Source organism: Trachypithecus francoisi, unplaced genomic scaffold, assembly GCF_009764315.1.
Source record: "Trachypithecus francoisi isolate TF-2019V2 unplaced genomic scaffold, Tfra_2.0 Lachesis_group4, whole genome shotgun sequence".
NCBI lineage: Eukaryota > Metazoa > Chordata > Mammalia > Primates > Cercopithecidae > Trachypithecus > Trachypithecus francoisi.
Genome location: NW_022681469.1, coordinates 56,600,519 through 56,628,070, shown reverse-complemented (window position 1 = coordinate 56,628,070; position 27,552 = coordinate 56,600,519). Strand labels below are relative to the sequence as shown.

General features: G+C 39.1%; 1 protein-coding gene across 8 annotated transcripts in view; it reads right to left on the bottom strand.

Annotated features, from left to right (window-relative positions):
* Positions 1-27,552, bottom strand: part of FBXL13 (F-box and leucine rich repeat protein 13) — a 282,389-nt gene that overhangs the window by 217,668 nt on the left and 37,169 nt on the right. For all 8 annotated transcript variants that reach the window (XM_033193672.1, XM_033193673.1, XM_033193674.1 and 5 more), the window contains 4 exons: positions 15,582-15,649; positions 14,831-14,979; positions 13,666-13,775; positions 11,290-11,457 (listed from right to left, as the gene is read on the bottom strand). In XM_033193672.1, the coding sequence (XP_033049563.1) occupies positions 11,290-11,457; positions 13,666-13,775; positions 14,831-14,979; positions 15,582-15,649 (495 nt within the window). The remainder of the gene's footprint in view (positions 1-11,289; positions 11,458-13,665; positions 13,776-14,830; positions 14,980-15,581; positions 15,650-27,552) is intronic.

The following is a 27,552-nucleotide window of genomic DNA, read 5'->3' as shown; positions in this document are numbered from 1 at the left end:
AGCAAACAGAAAACATAAAAAGGCAGGGGCTGCTATTTTAATTTCATGCAAAACAGACTTCAAACCAACAAAGATCAAGAAAAGATAAAGAAGGGCATTAAATAATGGTAAAGGACTCAATTCAACAACAAGACCTAACTATCCTAAATATATATGCACCCAACCCAGATTCATAAAGCCAGTTCCTAGAGACCTACAAAGAGACTTAGACAACTACACAATAATAGTGGGAGCTTTGAATACCCCCAGTGACAGTATTGAACAGATCATCGAAGCAGAAAAATAACACAAATATTCAGGACCTGAACTCAACGCTTGACCAAATGGACCTCATATAAATCTACAGAACTTTCCATCCAAAAACAACAGAACATACATTTTTCACATCTGCACATGGTCCATACTCTAAAATCAACTGCACATATTGGGCATAAAACAATCCTCACCATATTCCCCAAAACCAAAATCATACCAACCAAGCTCTCAGACAATGCAGTAAATATAGAAATTAATGCTAAGACTATCAATCAAAAGCATACAATTACATGGAAATTAAAAACCTGCTCCTAAATGGCTTTTGGATAAATAATGAAATTAAGGCAGAAATCAAGAAATTATTTTAAACTAATGAGAAAAAAGATACAAGATATCAGAATTTCTGGGACACAGCCAAAGCAGTGTTAAGAGGGAAGTTTATAGCACTAAACACCCACATCAAAAAGTTAGAAAGATCTCAAATTAACAACCTAGTATCACAACTAGAGGAACTAGAGAAACAAGAACAACCCCAAGACTAGCAGAAGACAAAAAATAACCAAAGTCAGAGATGAACTAAAGGAAATTAAGAGGCAAAAAACCATACAAAAATCAATAAATCCAGGAGCTTTTTCTTTGAAAGAATTAATAATACAAGGTAGACTGGTAGGTAAACTAATTAAAAAAAAAAAGAAGATCCAAATAAACACCATCAGAAATGGCAAAGGGTGCATTACCACTGATCCCCCTAGAAATACAAAAAACCCTCAGAGATTATTATGAACACTTCTATACCTAAAAGAAATGGATAAATTCCTGGAAACATACAACCTCCAAAGATTGAACCAGGAAGAAGATTGAATCCCTGTAAAGACTAATATTGAGTTCCAAAATCAAATCAGTAAGCCATGACAGTAAGATTGTAAAAAGGCCAGGCATAGTGGCCTTTCTATACCAGAAAAATACAAAAATTATCCATGCATAGTGGCACATGCCTGTAGTTCCAGCTACCTGGAGGCTGAGGTGGGAGGACTGCTTGAGTCTGGGGGGTTGAGGCTGCAGTGAGCCATGATTACACTACTGCACTCTAGCCTGGGTGACAGAGCAAGATCCTGTCTCAAACAAAAAAATCAAATCAGTAATAAAAGCCTACCAAACAGAAAAAGCCCATGACCAGATGGATTCACAGCTGAATTCTATCAGATGTATAATGAAGAGCTGGTACCATTCTCATTGAAATTATTCTAAAAAATTGAGGAGGAGGAATGCCTCCCTAACTCATTCTATGAGGCCAACATTATCCTGATACCAAAACCCGGCAGAGATACAACAAAAAAAGAAAACTTCGGGCCAATATGCTTGAGGAATATGGATGTAAAAATCCTCAAGAAAATACTAGCAAACCGAATCCAGCAGCACATCAAAAAGCTTTTCCACCATGATCAAGTAGGCGTCATCCCTAAGATGCAAGGTTGGTTCAACATACACAAATCAATAAATGTGATACACCACATAAAGAGAACTAAAAACAACCACACAATCATCTCAATAGATTTAGAAAAGGTTTTCAATAAAATTCAACATCCCTTCATGTTAAAAACCCTCAACAAACTAGGCACTGAAGGAACATACCTCAAATAATAAGAGCCATTCATGAAAAACCCACAGCCAACATCCTACTGAACGGGCAAAAGCTGAAGGCATTTCCCTTGAAAACCAGAACAAGACAAGGATGCCCTCTCTCACCACTCCTATTCAACATAGTACTGGACGTCCTAGCTAGAGAAATCAGGCAATAGAAATAAATAAAAGACACTCAAAGGAAGACAGAAAGTCAAACTCCCTGTTTGCAGACAATATGATTCTATGCTTAGAAAACCCCATAATCTCTGCCCAAAAGCTCTTTAATCTGACAAACAACTTCAACAAAGTTTCTGGATACAAAATCACTGTACTGGCTGTGCACAGTGACTCATGCCAGTAATCCCAGCACTTTGGGAGGCTGAGGCAGGTAGATCATTGAGGCAAGGAGTTCAGACCAGCCTGGCCAACATAGCTAAACCCTGTCTCTACTAAAAATACAAAAACTATCTGGGTTTGGTGGCCCACGCCTGTAATTCCAGCTATTTGGGTGGATGAGGCATGAAAATCGCTTGAACCCGGGAAGCAGAGGTTGCAGTAAGCCAAAGCCACACCACTGCACTCCAGCCTGGGTGACAAGAGTGAGACTCTGTATCCACACTGAGAGCCAAATTAAGAATTCAATTTCATTCACAACAGCCACAAAAAAAAGGATAAAATAAATAGGAATACAGCTATAACCAGCCATAACCAAGGAGGTGAAAGATGTCTACAACAAGATTTACAAAACACTGAAAGAAAGAAAACACAAATGACACAAACAAATGGATAAACAACCCATGCTCATGGATAGGAAGAATCAATATTGTTAAAATGGCCATACTGCCCAAAGCAATTTACAGATTCAATGCTATGCCTATCAAACTACCAATGACATTTTTCACAGAATTAGAAAAAAACTATTTTAAAATTCATATGGAACCACAAAAGGGCCCAAATAGCCAAGGTAATCCTAAGTGGAAAGAACAATGCTGGAGACATCACACTACCCAACTTCAAACTATACTATAAGGCTATGGTAACCAAAACAACATGGTTCTGTTACAAAAACGGAAATATAGACAAATGGAACAGATTAAAGAGCCCAGAAACAATGCCATACATCTACACAATCAAGAAAAACAAGCGGGGGCGGAGCAAGATGGCCGAATAGGAACAGCTCCAGTCTCCAACTCCCAGCGCGAGTAACACAGAAGACCGGTGATTTCTGCATTTTCAACTGAGGTACTGGGGTCATCTCTCTAGGGAGTGCCGGACAATCGGTGCTGGTCAGCTGCTGCAGCCTGACCAGCGTGAGCTGAAGCAGGGCGAGGCATCGCCTCACCTGGAAGCGCAAGGGGGAAGGAAATCCGTTTTCCTAGCCAGGGGAAATGAGACACATAACACCTGGAAAATCGCGTAACTCCCACCCCAATATTGCGCTTTAAGGAAACAGGCACACCAGGAGAATATATCCCACACCTGGCCGGGAGGGTCCCACGCCCACGGAGCCTCCCTCACTGCTAACACAGCAGTCTGCGGCGATCTATCCGCAAGGTAGCAGCGAGGCTGGGGGAGGGGCGCCCGCCATTGCTGAGGCTTAAGTAGGTAAACAAAGCCGCTGGGAAGCTCCAACTGGGTGGAGCTCACAGCAGCTCAAGGAAACCTGCCTGTCTCTGTAGACTCCACCTCTGGGGACAGCCCACAGCTGAGGTCCAATAGGGAAAGCAGCGGGGGCGGTGCAGAGGCGAACGACTCTGTCTGACAGCTTTGGGGAGAGCCGTGGATCTCCCAAGGCGGAGGTTGAGATCCGAGAACGGACAGACTGCCTGCTCAGGTGGGTCCCTGACCCCTGAGTAGCCTAGCTGGGAGACATCCCCCACTAGGGGCAGTCTGACACCCCACACCTCACAGGGTGGAGTCATCCCTGAGAGGAAACTTCCAAGGAAGAAAGACAGGTACACTCGCTGCTCAGCAATATTCTATCTTTGGCAACCTCTGCTGCTGATACCCAGGCAAACAGGGTCTGGAGTGGACCTCAAGCAATCTCCAACAGACCAACAGACAGTCCTTCTGACTGTCAGACGGAAAACTATCAAACAGGAAGGACACCTATACCAAAACCCCATCAGTACGTCACCATCATCAAAGACCAGAGACAGATAAAACCACAAAGATGGGGAAAAAGCAGGGCAGAAAAGCTGGAAATTCAAAAAATAAGAGTGCATCTCCCCCTGCAAAGGAGCGCAGCCCATCGCCAGCAACGGATCAAAGCTGGTCAGAGAATGACTTTGACGAGATGAGAGAAGAAGGCTTCAGTCCATCAAACTTCTCAGAGCTAAAGGAGGAATTACGTACCCAGCGCAAAGAAACTAAAAATCTTGAAAAAAAAGTGGAAGAATTGACAGCTAGACTAATTAATGCAGAGAAGATCATAAACGAAATGACAGAGATGAAAACCATGACACGAGAAATACGTGACAAATGCACAAGCTTCAGTAACGGACTCGATCAACTGGAAGAAAAGTATCAGCCATGGAGGATCAAATGAATGAAATGAAGCGAGAAGAGAAACCAAAAGAAAAAAGAAGAAAAAGAAATGAACAAAGCCTGCAAGAAGTATGGGATTATGTAAAAAGACCAAATCTACGTCTGATTGGGGTGCCTGAAAGTGAGGGGGAAAATGGAACCAAGTTGGAAAACACTCTTCAGGATATCATCCAGGAGAACTTCCCCAACCTAGTAGGGCAGGCCAACATTCAAATTCAGGAAATACAGAGAACGCCACAAGATACTCCTCCAGAAGAGCAACTCCAAGACACATAATTGCCAGATTCACCAAAGTTGAAATGAAGGAAAAAATCTTAAGGGCAGCCAGAGAGAAAGGTCGGGTTACCCACAAAGGGAAGCCCATCAGACTAACAGCAGATCTCTCGGCAGAAACTCTACAAGCCAGAAGAGAGTGGGGGCCAATATTCAACGTTCTTAAAGAAAAGAATTTTCAACCCAGAATTTCATATCCAGCCAAACTAAGTTTCATCAGTGAAGGAGAAATAAAATCCTTTACAGATAAGCAAATGCTTAGAGATTTTGTCACCACCAGGCCTGCCTTACAAGAGACCCTGAAGGAAGCCCTAAACATGGAAAGGAACAACCGGTACCAGCCATTGCAAAAACATGCCAAAATGTAAAGACCATCGAGGCTAGGAAGAAACTGCATCAACTAATGAGCAAAATAACCAGTTAATATCATAATGACAGGATCAAGTTCACACATAACAATATTAACCTTAAATGTCAATGGACTAAATGCTCCAATTAAAAGACACAGACTGGCAAACTGGATAAAGAGTCAAGACCCATCAGTCTGCTGTATTCAGGAGACCCATCTCACATGCAGAGACATACATAGGCTCAAAATAAAGGGATGGAGAAAGATCTACCAAGCAAATGGAGAACAAAAAAAGCAGGGGTTGCAATCCTAGTCTCTGATAAAACAGACTTTAAACCATCAAAGATCAAAGAGACAAAGAAGGCCATTACATAATGGTAAAGGGATCAATTCAACAGGAAGAGCTAACTCTCCTAAATATATATGCACCCATACAGGAGCACCAGATTCATAAAGCAAGTCCTTAGAGACCTACAAAGAGACTTAGACTCCCATACAATAATAATGGGAGATTTCAACACTCCACTGTCAACATTAGACAGATCAACGAGACAGAAAGTTAACAAGGATATCCAGGAATTGAACTCATCTCTGCACCAAGCGGACCTAATAGACATCTATAGAACTCTCCACCCCAAATCAACAGAATATACATTCTTCTCAGCACCACATCGCACTTATTCCAAAATTGACCACATAATTGGAAGTAAAGCACTCCTCAGCAAATGTACAAGAACAGAAATTATAACAAACTGTCTCTCAGACCACAGTGCAATCAAACTAGAACTCAGGACTAAGAAACTCAATCAAAACGCTCAACTACATGGAAACTGAATAACCTGCTCCTGAATGACTACTGGGTACATAACGAAATGAAAGCAGAAATAAAGATGTTCTTTGAAACCAATGAGAACAAAGATACAACATACCAGAATCTCTGGGACACATTTAAAGCAGTGTGTAGAGGAAATTTATAGCACTAAATGCCCACAAGAGAAAGCAGGAAAGATCTAAAATTGACACTTTAACATCACAATTAAAAGAACTAGAGAGGCAAGAGCAAACACATTCAAAAGCTAGCAGAAGGCAAGAAATAACTAAGATCAGAGCAGAACTGAAGGAGATAGAGTCACAAAAAACCCTCCAAAAAATCAATGAATCCAGGAGTTGGTTTTTTGAAAAGATCAACAAAATGACAGACCGCTAGCAAGACTATTTATAAAAAGAAGAAAAGAGAGAGGAATCAAATAGTCGCAATAAAAAATGATAAAGGGGATATCACCACCGACCCCACAGAAATACAAACAACCATCAGAGAATACTATAAATGCCTCTACGCAAATCGACTAGAAAATCTAGAAGAAATGGATAATTTCCTGGACACTTACACTCTCCCAAGACTGAACCAGGAAGAAGTTGAATCCCTGAATAGACCAATAACAGGCTCTGAAATTGAGGCAACAATTAATAGCCTACCCACGAAAAAAAGTCCAGGACCAGATGGATTCACAGCTGAATTCTACCAGAGGTACAAGGAGGAGCTGGTACCATTCCTTCTGAAACTATTCCAATCAATAGAAAAAGAGGGAATCCTCCCTAACTCATTTTATGAGGCCAACATCATCCTGATACCAAAGCCTGGCAGAGACACAACAAAAAAAGAGAATTTTAGACCAATATCCCTGATGAACATCGATGCAAAAATTCTCAATAAAATACTGGCAAACCGGATTCAGCAGCACATCAAAAAGCTTATCCACCATGATCAAGTGGGCTTCATCCCTGGGATGCAAGGCTGGTTCAACATTCGCAAATCAATAAACGTAATCCAGCATATAAACAGAACCAAAGACAAGAACCACATGATTATCTCAATAGATGCAGAAAAGGCTTTTGACAAAATTCAACAGCCCTTTATGCTAAAAACGCTCAATAATTCGGTATTGATGGAACGTACCTCAAAATAATAAGAGCTATTTACGACAAACCACAGCTAATATCATACTGAATGGGCAAAAACTGGAAAAATTCCCTTTGAAAACTGGCACAAGACAGGGATGCCCTCTCTCACCACTCCTATTCAACATAGTGTTGGAAGTTCTGGCTAGGGCAATCAGGCAAGAGAAAGAAATCAAGGGTATCCAGTTAGGAAAAGAAGAAGTCAAATTGTCCCTGTTTGCAGATGACATGATTGTATATTTAGAAAAACCCATCGTCTCAGCCCAAAATCTCCTTAAGCTGATAAGCAACTTCAGCAAAGTCTCAGGATACAAAATTAATGTGCAAAAATCACAAGCATTCTTATACACCAGTAACAGACAAGCAGAGAGCCAAGTCAGGAATGAACTTCCATTCACAATTGCTTCAAAGAGAATAAAATACCTAGGAATCCAGCTTATAGGGATGTAAAGGACCTCTTCAAGGAGAACTACAAACCACTGCTCAGTGAAATCAAAGAGGACACAAACAAATGGAAGAACATACCATGCTCATGGATAGGAAGAATCAATATCGTGAAAATGGCCATACTGCCCAAGGTTATTTATAGATTCAATGCCATCCCCATCAAGCTACCAATGAGTTTCTTCACAGAATTGCAAAAAACTGCTTTAAAGTTCATATGGAACCAAAAAAGAGCCCGCATTGCCAAGACAATCCTAAGTCAAAAGGACAAAGCTGGAGGCGTCACGCTACCTGACTTCAAACTATACTACAAGGCTACAGTAACCAAAACAGCATGGTACTGGTACCACAACAGAGAAATAGACCAGTGGAACAGAACAGAGTCCTCAGAAATAATACCACACATCTACAGCCATCTGATCTTTGACAAACATGACAAAAACAAGAAATGGGGAAAGGATTCCCTATTTAATAAATGGTGCTGGGAAAATTGGCTAGCCACAAGTAGAAAGCTGAAACTGGATCCTTTCCTTACCCCTTATACGAAAATTAATTCAAGATGGATTAGAGACTTAAATGTTAGACCTAATACCATAAAAACCCTAGAAGAAAATCTAGGTAGTACCATTCAGGACATAGGCATGGGCAAGGACTTCATGTCTAAAACACCAAAAGCAACGGCAGCAAAAGCCAAAATTGACAAATGGGATCTCATTAAACTAAAGAGCTTTTGCACAGCAAAAGAAACTACCATCAGAGTGAACAGGCAACCTACAGAATGGGAGAAAATTTTTGCAACCTACTCATCTGACAAAGGGCTAATATCCAGAATCTACAAAGAACTCAAACAAATATACAGAAAAAAAAACAAACAACCCCATCAAAAAGTGGGGAAAGGATATGAACAGACATTTCTCAAAAGAAGACATCCATACAGCCAACAGACACATGAAAAAATGCTCGTCATCACTCGCCATCAGAGAAATGCAAATCAAAACCACAATGAGATACCATCTCACACCAGTTAGAATGGCAATCATTAAGAAGTCAGGAAACAATAGATGTTGGAGAGGATGTGGAGAAATAGGACAATTTTACACTGTTGGTGGGATTGTAAACTAGTTCAACCATTATGGAAAAGAGTATGGCGATTCCTCAAGGATCTAGAACTAGATGTACCATATGACCCAGCTATCCCACTACTGGGTATATACCCAAAGGATTATAAATTACTCTACTACAAAGACACATGCACACGTATGTGTATTGTGGCACTATTCACAATAGCAAAGACTTGGAATCAACCCAAATGTCCATCTGTGACAGACTGGATTAAGAAAATGTGGCACATATACACCATGGAATACTATGCAGCCATCAAAAAGGATGAGTTTGCGTCCTTTGTAGGGACATGGATGCAGCTGGAAACCATCATTCTTAGCAAACTATCACAAGAAGAGAAAACCAAACACCGCATGTTCTCACTCATAGGTGGGAACTGAACAATGAGATCACTTGGACTCGGGAAGGGGAACATCACACACTGGGGCCTATCATGGGGAGGGGGGAGGAGGGAGGGATTGCATTGGGGAGTTATACATGATATAAACGTTATGCACATGTACCCTAGAACTTAAAGTATAATAAAAAATAAAAAATAAAAATAAAAAATAAAAAAAAAAAAAAAAAACAAGCAACAGGGAAATAACTCTTCATTCAATAAATGATACTGGGATAACTGGCTTGCCATATGCGGAATATTGAAACTGGACCCCCTCCTTACACCACATACAAAAATCAACTCAATATAGATTCAAGACTTAAATGTAAAACTTAAAACTATAACGACCCTGGAAGATAACCTAGGAAATACCATTCTGGGCATAGAACTTGGCAAAAATTTCATAATGAAGATGCCAAAAGCAATTGCAACAAAAACAAAAATTAACAAATGGGACCTAATTAAACAAAAGAGCTTCTACCAGCAAAAGAAACTATCAACAGAATAAACAGACAACCTACAGAATGGGATAAAACATTTGTGAACTACACATCCAACCGAAGTCTAATATCCAGAATCTATAAGGATCTTAAATTTACAAGAAAAAAACAACACCATTAAAAGAGCGGGCAAAGCACACAAACACTTCTCAAAAGAAGACATATGCGCAACCAATGAGCATATGAAAAAATGCTCAACATCACTAATCATTCTAACTAACCAGTTAGAATGGCTATTATTAAAAAGTAAGAAAATAACAGATACTGGCAAGGTTACAGAGAAAGGCAATGCTTACACACTGATGGTGGGAATGTAAATTAGCTCAGCCATTGTGGAAAGCAGTTTGGCGATTTCTCAGACAACATAAAACACAATTGCCATTCAACCCAACAATCCCATTATTGGGTATATGCCCAAAGGAATATAAATCATTCTACCGTAAAGACACATTCATGCATATGGACATCACAGCACTATTCACAATAGCAAAGATATGAAATCAACCTAAATGCCCATCAACAGTAGACTGGATTTTTAAAAATATATATATATACACATATATATATACCATAATGTATATATATATATACATATATATATACCATAATGTATATATATATATACACACACACATTGAAATGCTATGCAGCCATAAAAAAGTATGAGATCATGTCCTTTGCAGCAACATGGATGGAGCTGGAGACCATTATCCTAAGCAAACTAACACAGGGACAGAAAACCAAATACTGCACATTCTCACTTACAAGTGGAAGCCAAACTTCTGAGTACATATGGACACAAAGAAAGGAACAGACACCAGGATCTACTTGACGGTAGACAGTGGGAGGATGGTGAGGATCAGAAAAGTATCTATTGAATACCAGGCTTTATAACCTGGGAGACAAAATAAATCTGTACACCAAACTCCTATGACACGCGATTTACCTACATATAACAAACCTTCCCATGTACTCCCTGAACCTAAAAGTTAAAAAGAGAGAGAGAGAGAAATAATTAGGGCAAAGATGACAGACTTTATTACACAAAGATATAACATTTCTGTCATCAGCCGGGCGTGGTGGTTCATGCCTGTAATCCCAGCACATTGGGAGGCCAAGGTGTGTGGATCACTTGAGGTCAGGAGTTCGAGACCAGCCTGGTCAATATGGTGAAACCCAATCTCTACTAAAAATAGAAAAAATTAGCTGGGCGTAGTGGTGGGCACCTATAATCCCAGCTACACTGGAGGCTGAGGCAGGAGAATCGCTTGAACCCAGGAGGCGGAGGTTGCAGTGAGCCAAGATTGCGCCATTGCACTCCAGCCTGGGCAACAAGAGTGAAACTTCATCTCAAAAAAAAAAAAAAAGAAAAAAAAAAAATTCTGTCACCAAGATTCCACAAGCAACACTGAAAGCAAACATCAAGTGTGGGGGAAAAATCTCCAAATATATTCCAAAGGGCTAATATTGCCAATATAAAGAGCTATTACAAACCAGTAAGAAAATTATAGGAATTACAATGTAAAAACAGACAAGATAGGAACAGGTAATTTGTAAAGGAAGAAATGATGGGCAAAAATAACCTTATTCTAACTGAATGCAATACATCAAGAGTAGGATTATAGTGTGTACACATATATATATATATTTTTGGAGATGGAGTTTCACTATTGTCGCCCAGGCTGGAGTGCAATGGCACCATCTCAGCTCACTGCAACCTCCGCCTCCTGGGTTCAAGCAATTCTCCTGTCTCAGCCTCCCAAGTAGCTGGGATTACAGGCATGCACCACCACACCTGGCCGATTATAGTAGATAATGTATAGTGTATTCATACAAACCTGTAATATTGCTCTTTCAGGTAACAGTGAAATGTCACATTTTAGAGTCTCATCTACAAGAGAGGCTTCAGAAGAACTTTGTTCAGGAAAACTGGATTCTTCTACAGCAGCTCTTTTGAGTATTAACCTATTTTTCCATTTTTTCAAGTGAAGTTCATGTTTTAATATCTGCAATGAAAATAATTTTAAAATTCCATGGAATTGCTGTAACGATCAAGAGAGATGACAGACATAAAGCACAGTGCTTGACACAAGAATAGAACAAATTAAACATTATTTATGATTGTCATCATTACCACACAAACTATAATTTTTCATAAGCATGTTTAACATTCTCTGAACTACCAAAGTATTACAGATGATTTCCATTAGTTGTCATAAAACATTGGCACAGGCAGCTACCTTAAAAGGCTGATCTAGTCTCCTCTTTCACAGATGAGGAAGTGAGGACCACAAAGTCAAGGCTCTGGCAATGATAAAACTGGTAATTGGTGTATGGAGTGAAGGTGATTAACATACGGATAACAAAAAAGGGAAGTCAGAAGTAATGTATTTGGGAAATTGCCAAATTTATCATCACAGGAAGTTCCCATTTTAACTCTTGATACACTTCTGAAAACTGTGTAATAAACAAAGGTAGTAAGTATTTCAGTCACAAACATATACACACAATATTGGGGTAATATATATTGATGTAATATATATGTGTGTATGTATGTGTGTGTGTGTATACACACACATATTAGAGCCTGAGGAAGAACACATGTGGAGCGCTTGACACACAGGTGTTCCCTGCCTCTGCTCCCAGCATACACTTGCCAGCCTCACTCCATTTAAGGGAATGTAGAATGATTGTCAGGTCAATAAATCATGTATCTAGAAAAAAAGTTCTCTAAACACACAATTAACTATATAATACACATATATCTTAATGATAATATTATTATAGTATATATAATATACATTATATATATATTAATGTATATCAACTGTGTGCAAAACATCATGCTCAGCATACAGAGACTACTAAGAGAACAACACTGCCTGCTCTCAGGGATTTTTGGTTTGTTTGTTTTTTGAGAAGGAGTTTTGCTTTTGTTGCCCAGGCTGGAGTGCAGTGGCGTGATCTCGGCTCACTGCAACCTCCACCTCCAGGGTTCAAGAGATTCTCCTGACTCAGCCTCCCAAGTAGCTGGGATTACACGGGCCTGCCACCATGCCTGGCTAATTTTTATATTCAGGGATGTTTAGCTGAAGCGGGTGTACAGGGGCAGACTGGTCATGTACTGTTACCTATTTCACTATTAGACAATCAGTGATCAGGCATAGAGGGCAGTGATCAAAACACTAGCTTAATATACAGAGTGGTGGAAAACACTGAATAAGCAGACTAATATAGTGTTAGGTACCCAAAGTAGAGCTGTTTCACTGGTAACAATGAGAAGGTAGCGTGCAAAAGGCAAAGCCTACAGGACAGCATACAAGACCACCAGCTCAAAACCTATACATTATAAACTTCTAGAGAGCATCTCAAGTAACCTTTGAGATGCTTAAAGCTCAGCACAGGCTCTAGCACTGTTTTAAGCATACATAAGTAATAAATCTCCTCATACTCTTTTGCTGCGTGTATGCTATTGTTGGTCTCAACATCTGAACCAAATTCAGGCGAGTGGGAGCATTGATCCATGGGGCAACCACAAAAGAAGGGGATTTAACTTCACCCCACATTCTCTTTCCTATTTACCCTTACTTTGTATTTCAAAGAATATTAATAAAATATCTCCTACTAAATAATGTAACTACAGAAAAAAATATCCAGCATGTTTCTATGTCTGATCATAGTGTTACTTTGAACATACTAAACCAATAGTAAGTAATGATATACTAATAACTGAAGTAAATTTTAAATTATTAAGTTAAAGAACAAGAATCCCAGCCAGACGCAGTAGCTCACGCCTGTAATCCCAGCACTTTGGGAGGCCAAGGCGGGCAGATCACCTGAGGTCAGGAGTTCAAGACCAGCCTGGCCAACATGGTGAAACCCCGTCTCTACTAAAAACAAAAAAAAAATTAGCTGGGTGTGGCGGCAGGCGCCTGTAACCCCAGCTACCTGGGAGGCTGAGACAGGAGAATCGCTTGAACCTGGGAGGCAGAGGTTGCAGTGAGTCGAGATTACGCCATTGCACTCCACCCTGGACAACAAGAGCAAAACTCTGTCTCAAAAAAATAAAAAAATTTAAAAAAAGCAAGAATCCCTTCAAAAGTAGATAATATTCAGGATTTTAGTATTTTCCACACACAGTATTATTATTTGAGGCAACATGAATATAACTGAAAAATCCAGATTCTTAAAAAATTTGTTTCAATATACAATACCAGCTCATCTTCTTTCTTTTTACTCTTAAGTCTTGCTCTATTCCGCCATTTTGTTAGGATAATGGACAGCTTGTGACAATAGATGATCTGCTGTATCCGCAATAGCGTATCTGAAGGAAATTTACTAGATTACTCTATATATTAATAGTTATAGCTGTTTCCAAAAAACACAAAGTGATTTAATATTCTATCATGTTTATAATATGAACCAATGTCACATCTGATCATTTTTGTTTGGTTTTATTTACACTTGAAATTAATTACTTTTGATAGCATTAGTACTCTCGAGACTTTATTAACCTGGAAACATCACCTGTGCCCTTAGAAATTAAGATGTAATAGCTGCAATAGAAATGTCAAGACATGTATCATTTCCTTTTTTTTAAACAAGGTTGTTCTTTGTAAAACCAGAACTTCTGAACTTTTTCATAAGAAATACAGTCATAAGGTAGCATTTAGATCCAATGCCTCTGAATTTAATTTTATGTCCTATGATTAACCAGTTCCTAACCCTTCATTACACTAATGTTAAAATCTTCAGAGGGTCCACTCTAACTGAGATACCAACCACAGCCAGTCAAAAAGAAATGATTCCCTGGTTTGCAACAGCCATAAACAAGTTATTATCAGGAGAGCTGCAAAACAATCTAATCGGAAGACAAGAGCTCTTGCAGCTTATACTGAGTGGGCATGGATCACATTAATGTACCTCCCACTCACTCAGTATAACCCCCAAGGTCTTAAGAGAAAATAATTTTTATTTTTAAGTTTCATCATATATACATTAAATGTAATATTTGTAAAAAGCATAAACCTCTTTACAAAAATAGTCAGTTTTGGTACCTGTCCATATTATTTGGAACCCACCTAGCTCTCTATTACATAAAAAAGCTCATAGTAGATTCTATTTATATTCATGTATACATACACACAAATGCACACAAGATGTGATTTTAAATATGTCTGTTTTCTATTAAAATAAAATCCTTTGAGACAAATTTCATTAAGTATTTTTAAATTAGCAGCTCTACCTTCATTTCGTGACAATTGTCTAGACATAAAAAAGACAGGTTCTCTAAGTATACAAAATATGCTTAACTGTTAGTTTTTTTTATTATTTCAATAAATGGATACAAAAAGTAATTGCTACTAAGTAAGAATTTACTTTTAAGTCTTTCTTTCTGGTCTTCCATATAAGAGTGCCAGTGATGAAATACAGATTTCTGAAGTCTGAAATGGTAACATGTCACTGCTCTGTTCATTTTTTCAGCCAGGGCGACATTTTCATTTGTACGAGCTACGTCTCTCCAAGTGCTGCAGGCAGAAGACATTTCCTTAAAAATAATATTCTGATATTAGGGCAATATATCAGTCAATAAATTAAGGGGAACAAAGAACGACATCTCCTTTATGATCTCAAAAGCCACAGCCTAGAAAGAAACTTCTACAACTTGGGTATGACCTGAAGAATTCCTAATAGTAATAGAGAAAAATGGAGATTATATGAGTCATATATCTTTTTGGATAAAATAAAGAAATCATGGGATGAAATCATGTTGTCATAATTCCAATTTACCAAAAGAACCACCTAATGATGTTTTTTTTTAAAGGAATCTAAATTCCAAAACATATTTGGCTCCAAGGGTTTCAGATAAGTTGACTGTGAAACTATATTTTTAATTTTAAAGTTTTGTTTTTTAAGAAAAGATAGTTATACCTTAAAGAAGTAAAATACATATTTTAACTAAGTAAAAGCTGATTAAATATAAAAGAAATATATAATACAAAATGGTAGAAACACGATTAAATAGATAAAATCAGCACAACTGGTCCAAAGTGAATTTTTCTTTGTACGGAGGATATCAAGAATAAAAACACAAAGAGGAAGAAATTGTTTATAAAAATCACATTCTTACCAAAAATGAGTCCTTACTAAATGTCCAGTATAAAAGCTACAGGCTTTTATCATCAATTCTGGAGTCATCTAAAGTAAATAAATAATTGAAATAACCAATATTAGAAATAAATGGAATGCACAGACTACCTCTGCAAGATACTCAAGAAAAAGAGAGCAATGGATGCCAAGACAGAAGGGAATTGGGCAGCTGGAGACAGGAATGGGCTGAAAGAATTATATACCATTTGTGTTTTGGAATTTAGTGTATTTCTATAGCAATTTTTTTAAGTTAAAACCACGGCTTAATATATTTTCCCATTATATCTCACTTAGTTTGAAACATTTTGAGTTAAGCAACATGGCATTGTTATGATAATCTATATTTACAATAGTATAGAATTGCAGTTCTGCTGTTCACTATTAAAACAGAATGATTTTCTGAATCATTCTGAATCAAACAGAATGATTTTCTCAAGGATACAAACTGAGATTCTCTTTTCAACATAGTGGAATTCCTCATTTACCAAGCAGGAATAGGAAAACCACATAAATTTAAAGTCTGAAGTGTGGACTATGCTTAAAGAGATGCAAATTTATCACTTACAAACTATTCACAATAACATGTGGCAACAGCTAACTGAAATCATCTACACCTTCTGTGCATTCTTTAATAAGTAAAGATATTATTATATTAACATATTTATTATTTGCACATGGCTACTGCTAGGTGTTAATGGTGTTAAGTTTTCCTCTTATTTTATTTCCACTTTGCTTACTATATAGAAATACAAACATATGAGTCACATCTATTTGGTGTATAGGTAAGTTTAGTCCAAATCTATACCAAAAGCCAGGAATTCTGAATTCTACTTTTCTAAGGCAAATGTTTTCTCCTTTGCACATTGCTGTAAATACTTTGTTAAATTAACAGATATGGCATATATATGTACAAGAAAGGCCCACAGGACCCCTGACATGTGAAAATCCTCACTTTTGATGGAGATTAAATGCAAATTATGCCTACAGTGAGGGAAAACATAAATGATTCAAGACATTCTTCACTAAATTCAGATTTTTATAGAAGAAAGGAATCCAGATAAGTAAAGAAGGAGTATTGAGGATATTATAGCAGACAGGATAAAAACCAAGAAGGGGATGAGGTGGCAGAGGCAAACAAATTTCATTAACATTACACTTTTTCAGTACTATTGTAGGTCCCTAAATTTCATGAGCCTGATTCTTCTTAGCCGATATTACCTGAAAAGTCCTAAATAAATAACTACAGTAAATGATATGTCATAAAATATGAGTATATTATACGATCAAATGAATGTAGTTCAAAACATTATAGTAATAATGACTTTGAAAAGAATTATTAAAATTCAGCAAGCACCATTTGAACTCAAGTTTTCTTTTCTGACGATCAATTCTTTAATACAGCATAGAAGTATTTTCTATTCTATTATTGAAAGAAGTAGTTTAAATCTTCATTAATTCACGATTTATAATATACCAGAATTTTTGCTGTTCTAATATTCATTTTTTAAGAGTTTCTCTTCATAAATTTTTATTTTAACTTTACATTTATTGTTCTCCCAGTTTGGAAGGAAGGAAGGGAGGGAGGGAGGGAGGGAGGGAGGGAGGAAGGGAGGGAGGGGAAAAGAAGGAAGGAAAGAAACAATTAAAATCACGATTTTTCCTTATTATTACTATTGGTATACTCTTGTTTTCTTCACAGGGAAAAACAACTTTAAGAGAGCATCTCCAAGGGACTAATACGCAAGAGGACTCCAGCCCAGTAATGCCCTTCCCCACTTGGGGGTGGGCATGTGTTGACTTCACTGCAGCTCCAAGGAATCTCTGGCCAATCCAACCCTTGGGCACATGCCTGGACCACTTAGTCACATGGCTTCACTTCCTCCATTCACGTTTCCACCACCCACACTCCAGCCAATGGCTTCCCACCCTTCATAGTCGTTGCATATTGTTTAACTGCTTCTGATTGGAAAATACTCTTCCTCTCACCTTCTAATTCCAGCTAGCAGTGTTTTGCACAGAGTAGGAGTTCAACAAATATGTATGTATTGATCAATCAACAGAATTAGAAAACTGCTTAGATGCAAGCCAATTCTCTGCCATCTGACTACCACAAATGGAGGGCAAAGGATTCTGGTAACAACTTTGTGGGGAAGTCAGTGGATAAACAGCAAGTTAGTGCTGGCTACAGATGGCCTCAGAGTGCCCTCACATAACACTCACACCACAAGTGCTGCTGTCCCCAGACACCTGTAGTTATAAATAAAGTGAGGGAGGAATGGACAGTGCATCACAATATGATTTCTGAGAGTCCAGGTACACTGTAAGGTTAATTTCTAGTCTGGAAATAAAATATAAAAATTCTACCATAAGATATGATTTTTAAAGTTAAAGAGTGGGAATGTGTAAATAAATAATGAATTAGTTGTGAAAGATTTTTCATAATATTTAGTTAGGGTTTGACACTCCTTTTTTAGGCCAGTGGCCTACAGGAAGCCAGCTGGAATCACCTGTGAAACTTCCTGTAAACTACCCAGGTTCACTTCCCAAGATTTCTTAGCCCTCCACTCTTACCTGCTCTAAGGAATTACTGCTGTGATTAGTCACTATTATGACCAAGAGTATGTCTTATTCCTCATGTACACTAGGAACAGAAGAGTATTAAGGCCCAATTTTTTTTTTTTTTTTTTTTTTTGAGACAGAGTCTTGCTCTGTCGCCCAAACTGGAGTGCAGTGGCCGGATCTCAGATCACTGCAAGCTCCACCTTTCGGGTTCACGCCATTCCCCTGCCTCAGCCTCCCGAGTAGCTGGGACTACAGGCGCCCGCCACCTCGCCCGGCTAGTTTTTTGTATTTTTTTAGTAGAGACGGGGTTTCACCGTGTTAGCCAGGATGGTCTCGATCTCCTGACCTTGTGATCTGCCCATCTCGGCCTCCCAAAGTGCTGGGATTACAGGCTTGAGCCACCGCGCCCGGCTAAGGCCCAATTTTTAAGCTGAGTTCTAGCAGTATACAATAGCACACACACTAGTTTCAAGGAAACATATTTGTATAGATTAGGAGAGAAAAAGAAGTGAAATATAAAACTGATTTCTTTTTGAAAAGATATTATATGTAGTATGATTACAACCCAGTCCTGAAAAAATAGCTTATAAAAAAATTTCATTCCTCTGCCAGGGTTGGAGAAAAAAAGATTTAAAATTTCAAACTTACAGAGAAATAAAATAAACACCTAATACCCATAGTCATGTTTAACATTGTCAACATTCTGCCATACTTGCTTTTTCTATTTTAAAGTATATAAATTAAGACATCATGACATTTCATCCCCCAAATCTTATAATATCCATCTCTTAAAAAATGAATACATTTTCTTTGCAACCACAATTCCATTATCCTGCCTTAGACACTAAACAGTAATTGCTTAATATCATTGTACCCATGCCATAGCCAATTCTCTGGAATTGGCCTCCAAATGTCTTATACGGTTTGTTCAAACTAGAATCCAGATAAGGACCATATATTCGCATTGCAAACTCAGTTTATGTGAGGATTTCAACAGCTACAGAAAAAAAGTTTTAGTTTTTCCTTCTCCTTTTCTATATTTTCAACATTTAATGAGTTGTGGAGGTGGGGTAACACTGGCCTAAATCTAACGGATTCTGTTACCTGGGTCTGTCTAATATTACATTCTAAAAGTTAGTCAGGCATGGTGGCTCACACTTGCAATCCTAAAACTTTGGATGGCTGAGGTGGGAGGATCCCTCAAGCTCAGGACTTAGAGAGTAGCCTGGACAACATAGTGAGACCTTGTCTCTACTAAAAATAAAAAATCAGCTGGGTGCGGTAGCATGCACCCATAGTACCAGCAACTTGGGAGGTTGAGTTTGGAGAATCACTGGAGCTCAGATAGAGGCTGCAGTGAGCAAGCTATGATTGTGCCACTGCACTCCAGCCTGGGCAACAGAGTGAGATCCTCTCTCTCTCTGCTGTCTCTCTCTCTCTCTCTGTCTCTGTCTCTCTCTCTCCCTCCGCCCCCAATACACACACACGCACGCGCACACACACACACACACACACACACAGTTCTAAAAGTCAATTTAAATATTTTTGCGCGAAGGCCCGCGGCGGGTGTTGACGCGATGTGATTTCTGCCCAGTGCTCTGAATGTCAAAGTGAAGAAATTCAATGAAGCGCGGGTAAACGGCGGGAGTAACTATGACTCTCTTAAGGTAGCCAAATGCCTCGTCATCTAATTAGTGACGCGCATGAATGGATGAACGAGATTCCCACTGTCCCTACCTACTATCCAGCGAAACCACAGCCAAGGGAACGGGCTTGGCGGAATCAGCGGGGAAAGAAGACCCTGTTGAGCTTGACTCTAGTCTGGCACGGTGAAGAGACATGAGAGGTGTAGAATAAGTGGGAGGCCCCCGGCGCCCTCCCCCCCCCCGCCCCCCGTCCCCGCGAGGGGGCGGGGCGGGGTCCGCGGGCCTTGCTATATACACCATGGAATACTATGCAGCCATCAAAAAGGATGAGTTTGCGTCCTTTGTAGGGACATGGATGCAGCTGGAAACCATCATTCTTAGCAAACTATCACAAGAAGAGAAAACCAAACATCGCATGTTCTCACTCATAGGTGGGAACTGAACAATGAGATCACTTGGACTCGGGAAGGGGAACATCACACACTGGGGCCTATCATGGGGAGGGGGGAGGAGGGAGGGATTGCATTGGGGAGTTATACATGATATAAACGTTATGCACATGTACCCTAGAACTTAAAGTATAATAAAAAATAAAAAATAAAAAATAAATAAATAAATAAAAAACTGTAGCAGAGTGCCTGCTGAGGTTCTGAATACTAGGGGGGGCGTGGGGCGGGGGTGGGGAAGTCAGTACAACTTTTTGTAAATAGAAAAGAATGGTTTAAGTATTACAATGTGTCTATCAGGTCAAATTTCTTGGCCTGAAAGCTTTTGAACCTATTGTGAAAGCATTAATTTGCAATCTTAAAAAATAATGTTGGACTTAAAATCAACATGAGTTGGTGAAGATTAAAATTTGTCAGTTGAAAAAAAAATAATAATAAATAAATAAATATTTTTGTTTTTTTTTTTTTTCTTCTCCTATCCTCTGAAAGAAAAACAAGAATGGGGATAGGAATGGGGGGCCACATGGCATCTGTCTCTGCCACCTGAATCAGGGGTCTGACTCTTAGGGAAGAAAGAACTGCAGGCAGAATCCAAAAGAACTGCTCCTATGAGGCACACAGCACTATTTGCGCAATACAAAGTGAAGGAAAGGCATGTTCGTCACTACTGTACAGCACACATAGCACAAAGCCATCAAATTTCATTTGAGTTTAAATTTTGCAAACTTAAACCAACGTGATACAAAAAATATTACAAGAGTCTTACATTATGCCAAATTTTGAAATAATACAATCCTTCAAATTAAAATTTTACTGAGGGGTATTTCCTTTCAAAGCTGGTGGGAAAACAAATTAAAAGTTTAAGTTCTTGCCACAAAGTGGTACTATTTCAGCAGGTAAACAAATGTGGCTTTAGTCTTGAAGTATGAGTTTGAGTTATTAGCAGTCTTCAGAAAAATACGGCATCTTGTGAAAAGTGTGACCAACCAGTGTGGTCTGAGTAAAGCCGGCAGGCCAAGGGAAAGGAAGAGTATTTGGCACTTAAGGATTTGCAGGTGTACAGCCTGGAGCACCAGCTCAGGCAGACATTGGGGCTCTTAGGAAGACCAGGGTGGCAGTTCTAGGGTTCCCCTTCAGATGGCCTCACTGGTTCCAGACAGACACTAGGAGGAATTCTTGAATTCACATGGGATAGTTTTGGGATTCCCAGACACAAATGGGTGGAACTGGAGGGGAAACTGACCTCCTGTGTTATGAAGACAGGAGCTAGAGGCAGTGAAATTTGGGATACTCCTATTAACACTGCTCTACTTGTATCCCAGGCTGGTGAGACCTGGGGAAGTATTGTACTAAATGAAAAAATAATGAAATCCTATTATAAATCATTACTGTTGACTTAACAGATACCAAATTTATGGCTCATTAATATAAGTAGTAATTGGTCCCATTAATTTTTAATTTTGTAAGATATTATCCATTTACTATATGTAAAAAAATGCATTTAAATAACAGCTATAGAAAAAAAAAGTTTCAGTTCTATAAAATAAAGTACCTAGTAAAGTATTAAGAATCTGGCAAGAATCAAATGTAAAATAAATGTAAATCATTAACTTTATATTATAATTTTTAGCTTTCAGCATACTGTAATATTATTTTTCTTCTAGCAAGCAATTCCCTTTTTTGCTCAGTTAACCCGTGAATCAAAAGATTATATACAAAATTGTCTTAACATAATTCACCATATTATAAAGTACCATGTCTTTACTTCATTAATGAGCTTCATTTATATCCCACATAGTATCATTCTAGAATAGGGGTCTCCAACCCCCAGGCCACAGACTGGTACAGGTCCATGGCCTGTCAGGAACCAGGCCACACAGCAGGAGGTGAGCAGCAGGCAAGTGAGCATTACCTCCTGAGCTCCATCTCAGCAGCCGCAGCATTAGATTCTCACAGGAGCACGAACCCCACTGTGAAGGGTGCATGCAAAGGATCTAGGCTGCGCATTCCTTATGAAAATCTAACTAATGCCTAATGATCTGAGGTGCAACAGCTTCATCTTTAAATCACCCCCACCACCCGACCACAGTCCATGGAAAAAATTTATTCCATGAAACCCATCTCCAGTACCAAAAAGGCTGGTGACTGCTGTTCTAGAATAATAGTAGCAAAATAGAATGGGGATTATAAATATGTGTTGAATGGATATGTCTAATTTAAATCCTCACCAACTCTGATTATTTTTATTTTTCAAAAGCCCTGAAAGTTAATAACAATAGTAAAAAGAAGCCATGTCTTTAATACAGAGAGAACATATCTTTATATATAGCAGCACGGCATGCATGGTATGAAGTGTTGAATTTTTCATAAGTCATTTTTCTTATTTCTTGATATCCTGAAAAGTACTTATTTATTTATTTATTTATTTATTTATTTATTTATTTATTTTTGAGACAAAGTCTCTATCTGTCACCCAGGTTGGAGCACAATCTTGGCTCACTGCAACCTCCACTCCCCAGTTCAAGTGATTCTCGTGCCTCAGCCTCCCCAGTAGCTGGGATTACAGGTGTACACCACCACACCCAGCTAATTTTTGTATTTTTAGTAGAGACGGGATTTCACCATGTTGCCCAGGCCGCCCTGGAACTCCTGGCCTCAACTGATCTGCCCACTTTGGCCTCCCAAAATGTTGGAGTTATAGGCACGAGTCACAGTACCTGGCCCCAAAGAGTCTTTAATACCTAAAGGGCTTTTGTGCCTGGACAGAAATGCTCACTAACATTTGTACTTTAATGCTTTTTATCGATAAATACATATTTAAATAAGTACAATTTTAGAAACTCAATGTTTCTTAAACATGTAATGTATGTTACCAACTTCATTAAGTAAAGTCCCTGAAATAATTTAAACTACAATTACAATTTACAAATCCATTCCTTAGAACACCTAAAATGCCATAAATAGCAGACAGAATATACAAAAATATCATTATTATATGTTACACTTAAACTTATCCTAAACATGAATCTAGTTCACATCTTCATTATTTTCACATTTCACTATTTTTTACTCCTTCCACATTACAGTAACGTTTATTTTGATGCCCTAGCAGATAACAGCAATGTACCCAGTTTCAAAAGAAATGAAATATCTTTGCAGAGCCAACAAGGATACAGGATCAACCAACTGATTATCAACCAACTGATTCTCGTTTGGGGCACAGGCACTGTCTGCCTCTCCCAAATGATTAAAACTCCAGCCCCTAAGGGTCCTAAGATTAACTTTCCTTTCCATAGTTAAACTTTGTTCATCAGTAAGACTTTTCAAATCCACATCTTTCATTTACATTTTAGGGTTTTTTTACATGGTGCTCCTCTGTGACAGCATTATTTTAAAATATTTTATATTTTATTATTTTAAAAGGCACAGTGGGTCATGCCTGTAATCCTAGCACTTTGGGAGGCTGAGGTAGGAAGATCACTTGAGGCCAGGAGTTTGAGACCAGCCAGGGCAACACAGCGAGACCCTGTCTGTACCAAAGGAAAAAAATTAGCCAGGTATGGTAGCTCACACCTAGTAGTTCCAGCTACTCAGAAGGCAGAGGCAGGAGGATTGTTTGAGCTCAGGAATTCAAGGTTACAGTGAACAATGATCATGCCACTGCACTCCAGCAAGAGTGACAGAGTGAGACTCTGTCTGTAAAAGAATATTTTTGGGCATGCTTCCAAGACGGTCAAGTAGAAACAGCTCCAGTCTGCAGCTCCCAGTGAGATCGACGCAGAAGACGGGTGCATTTCCAACTGAGGTACCCGGTTCATCTCACTGGGACTGGTTGGACAGCGGGTGCAGCCCACAGAAGGTGAGCTGAAGTGGGGTAGGGTGTTGCCTCACCCAGGAAGCGCAAGGGGTCAGGGAGTTTCCCTTTCCTAGCCAAGGGAAGCTGTGACAGACTGTACCTGGAGAAATGGGGCACTCCTGACCAAATACTGTGCTTTTCCCACAATCTTAGCAACCTGCAGACCAGGAGATATCCTCCCATGCATGGCTTGGTGAGTCCCACACCCACAGAGCCTTACTCATGGCTAGCACAGCAGTCTGAGATCTACTGGACACTGCAGACTGGCAGGGGGGAGGGGTGTCCGCCATTGCTGAGGCTTAAGTAGCTCACAGTGTAAATAAAAAGGCCAGGAAGCACAAACTGGGTGGAGACCACCATAGCTCAGCAAGGCCTACTGCCTCTATAGATTCCACCTCTGGGGACAGGGCACAGTAGAACAAAAGGCAGCAGACAGCTTCTGCAGACTTAAACATCCCTGTCAGACAGCTCTGAAGACCGCAGTGGCTCTCTCAGCACAGCGTTTGAGCTCTGAGAACTGACAAGACTGCCTCCTCAAGCGGGTCCATGACCCCCATATAGCCTGACTGGGAAACATCTCCCAGTAGGGGCTGAAAGACTGAAACAGGTGGGTGCCCCTCTGGGATGAAGCTTCCAGAGGAAGGATCAGGCAGCAATATTTGCTGTTCTGCAGCCTCTGCTGGTGATACACAGGCAAACAGGGTCTGGAGTGGACCTCCAGCAAACTCCAACGGACCTGTAGCTGAGGGGTCTGACTGGTAAAAGGAAAACTAACAAACAGAAAGGAATATCATCAACATCAACAAAAATGACATCCACACCAAAACCCCATCTGTAGGTCACCAACATCAAAGACCAAAGGTAGATAAAATCACAAAGATGGGGAGAAACCAGAACAGAAAAGCTGAAAATTCCAAAAAAACAGAGTGCCTCTTCTCCTCCAAAAGATCGCAGCTCCTCGCCAGCAACGGAACAAAACTGGATGGAGAATGAGTTTGACAAGTTGACAGAAGGAAGCTTCAGAAGGTGGGTAACAACAAACTTCTCCAAGCTAAAGGAACATGTTCTAACCCATTGCAAGGAAGCTAAAAACCTTGAAAAAAAGATTAGACAAATGGCTAACTAGAACGAACAGTGTAGAGAAGACCTTAAATGACCTGATGGAGCCGAAAACCATGGCACGAGAACTTCATGACGCCTGCACAAACTTCAATAGCCAATTTGATCAAGTGGAAGAAAGGATATCAGTGATTGCAGATCAAATTAATGAAATAAAGCGAGAAAGCAAGATTAGAGAAAAAAAGTGAAAAGAAACGAACAAAGTCTCCAAGAAATATGGGACTAAGTGAAAAGACCAAATATACGTTTGATTAGTGTACTGGAAAGTGACGGGGAGAATGGAACCAAGTTAGAAAACACTGTTCAGGATATTATCCAGGAAAACTTCCCTAACCTAGCAAGGCAGGCCAACATTCAAATTCAGGAGATACAGACAACACCACAAAGATACTCCTCGAGAAGAGCAACCCCAAGACACATAACTGTCAGATTTACTAAAGTTGAAATGAGGGAAAAAATGTTAAGGGCAGCCAGAGAGAAAGGTCAGGTTACCCACAAAGGGAAGCCCGTCAGACTAACAGTAAATCTCTCGGCAGAAACCCTACAAGCCAGAAGAGAGTGGAAGCCAATATTCAACATTCTTAAAGAAAATAAGTTTCAACCCAGAATCCCCTATCAAGTCAAACTAAGTTTCATAAGTGAATGAGAAATAAAATCCTTTACAGACAAGTAAATGCTGAGATATTTTGTCACCACCAGGCCTGCCTTACAAGAGCTCCTGAAGAAAATACTAAACATGGAAAGCAACAACCAGTACCAGTCACTGCAAAAACATCCTAAATGGTAAAGACCATCGATGCTATGAAGAAACTGCATCAATTAACAGGCAAAATAACCAGCTAACATCATAATGACAGGATCAAATTCAAACATAACAATATTAACTTTAAATGTAAATGGGCTAAATGCCCCAATTAAAAGACACAAACCAACAAACTAGATAAAGAGTCAAGACCCATCAAGTGTGTTGTATTCAGGAGACCCATCTCACGTGCAAAGATGCACATAGGCTCAAAATAAAGGGATGGAGGAAGATCTACCAAGCAAATGAAAAGCAAAAAAAAAAAAAAAAAAAAGCAGGGGTTGCAATCCTAGTCTGATAAAACAGACTTTAAACCAACAAAGATCAAAAAGAGACAAAGAAGGCCATTACATATTGGTAAAGGGATCAATTCAACAAGAAGAGCTAACTATCCTAAATATATATGCATCCAATACAGGAGCATCCAGACTCATAAAGCAAGTCCTTAGAGACTACAAAGAGACTTAGAATCCCACACAATAATAATGGGAGATTTTAACACCCCACTGTTAATATTAGACAGATCAACGAGACAGAAGGTTAACAAGGATATTCAGGACTTGCTCTGGACCAAGCAGACCTAAGAGACATCTACAGAACTTTACACCCCAAATCAACAGAAAATATATTCTTCTCAGCACCACATCATAGTTATTCTAAAATTGACCACATAATTGGTAGTAAAATAATCCTCAGCAAATGTAAAAGAACAGAGATCACAAAAAACTGTCTCTCAGACCACAGTGCAATCAAATTAGAACTCAGGATTAAGAAAGTCACTCAAAACCGCACAACCACATGGAAACTGAACAACCAGCTCCTGAATGACTACTGGCTAAATAACGAAATAAAGGCAAAAATAAACATGTTCTTTGAAACCAATGAGAATAAAGACACAACATACCAGAATCTCTAGGACACATTTAAAGCAACGTGTAGAGGGAAATTTATAGCACTAAATACCCACAACAGACAGTGGGAAAGATCTAAAATCGACACCCTAACATCACAATTAAAAGAACTAGAGAAGCAAGAGCAAACAAATTCAAAAGCTAGCTGAAGGCAAGAAATAACTAAGATCAGAGCAGAACTGATCAGAAGGATCAGTTCTTCAAAAAAACCCTTCAAAAAATCAATGAATCCAGGAGCTGGTTTTTTGAAAAGATCAACAAAATTGATAAACTGATAACAAGACTAATAAAGGAGAGAGAAGAATCAAATAGATGCAATAAAAAATGATGAAGGAGAGATCACCACCGATCCCACAGAAATACAAACTACCATCAGAGAATACTATCAACATCTCTACACAAATAAACTAGGAAATCGAGAAGAAATCAATAAATTCCTGGACACATACACCCTCCCAAGACTAAACCAGGAAGAAGTTGAATCTCTGAATAGACCAATAACAGGATCTGAAATTGAGGCAATAATGAATAGCCTACCAACCAAAAAAAGTCCAGAACCAAACAGATTCACAGCCAAATTCTACCAGAAGTACAAACAGGAGCTGGTAC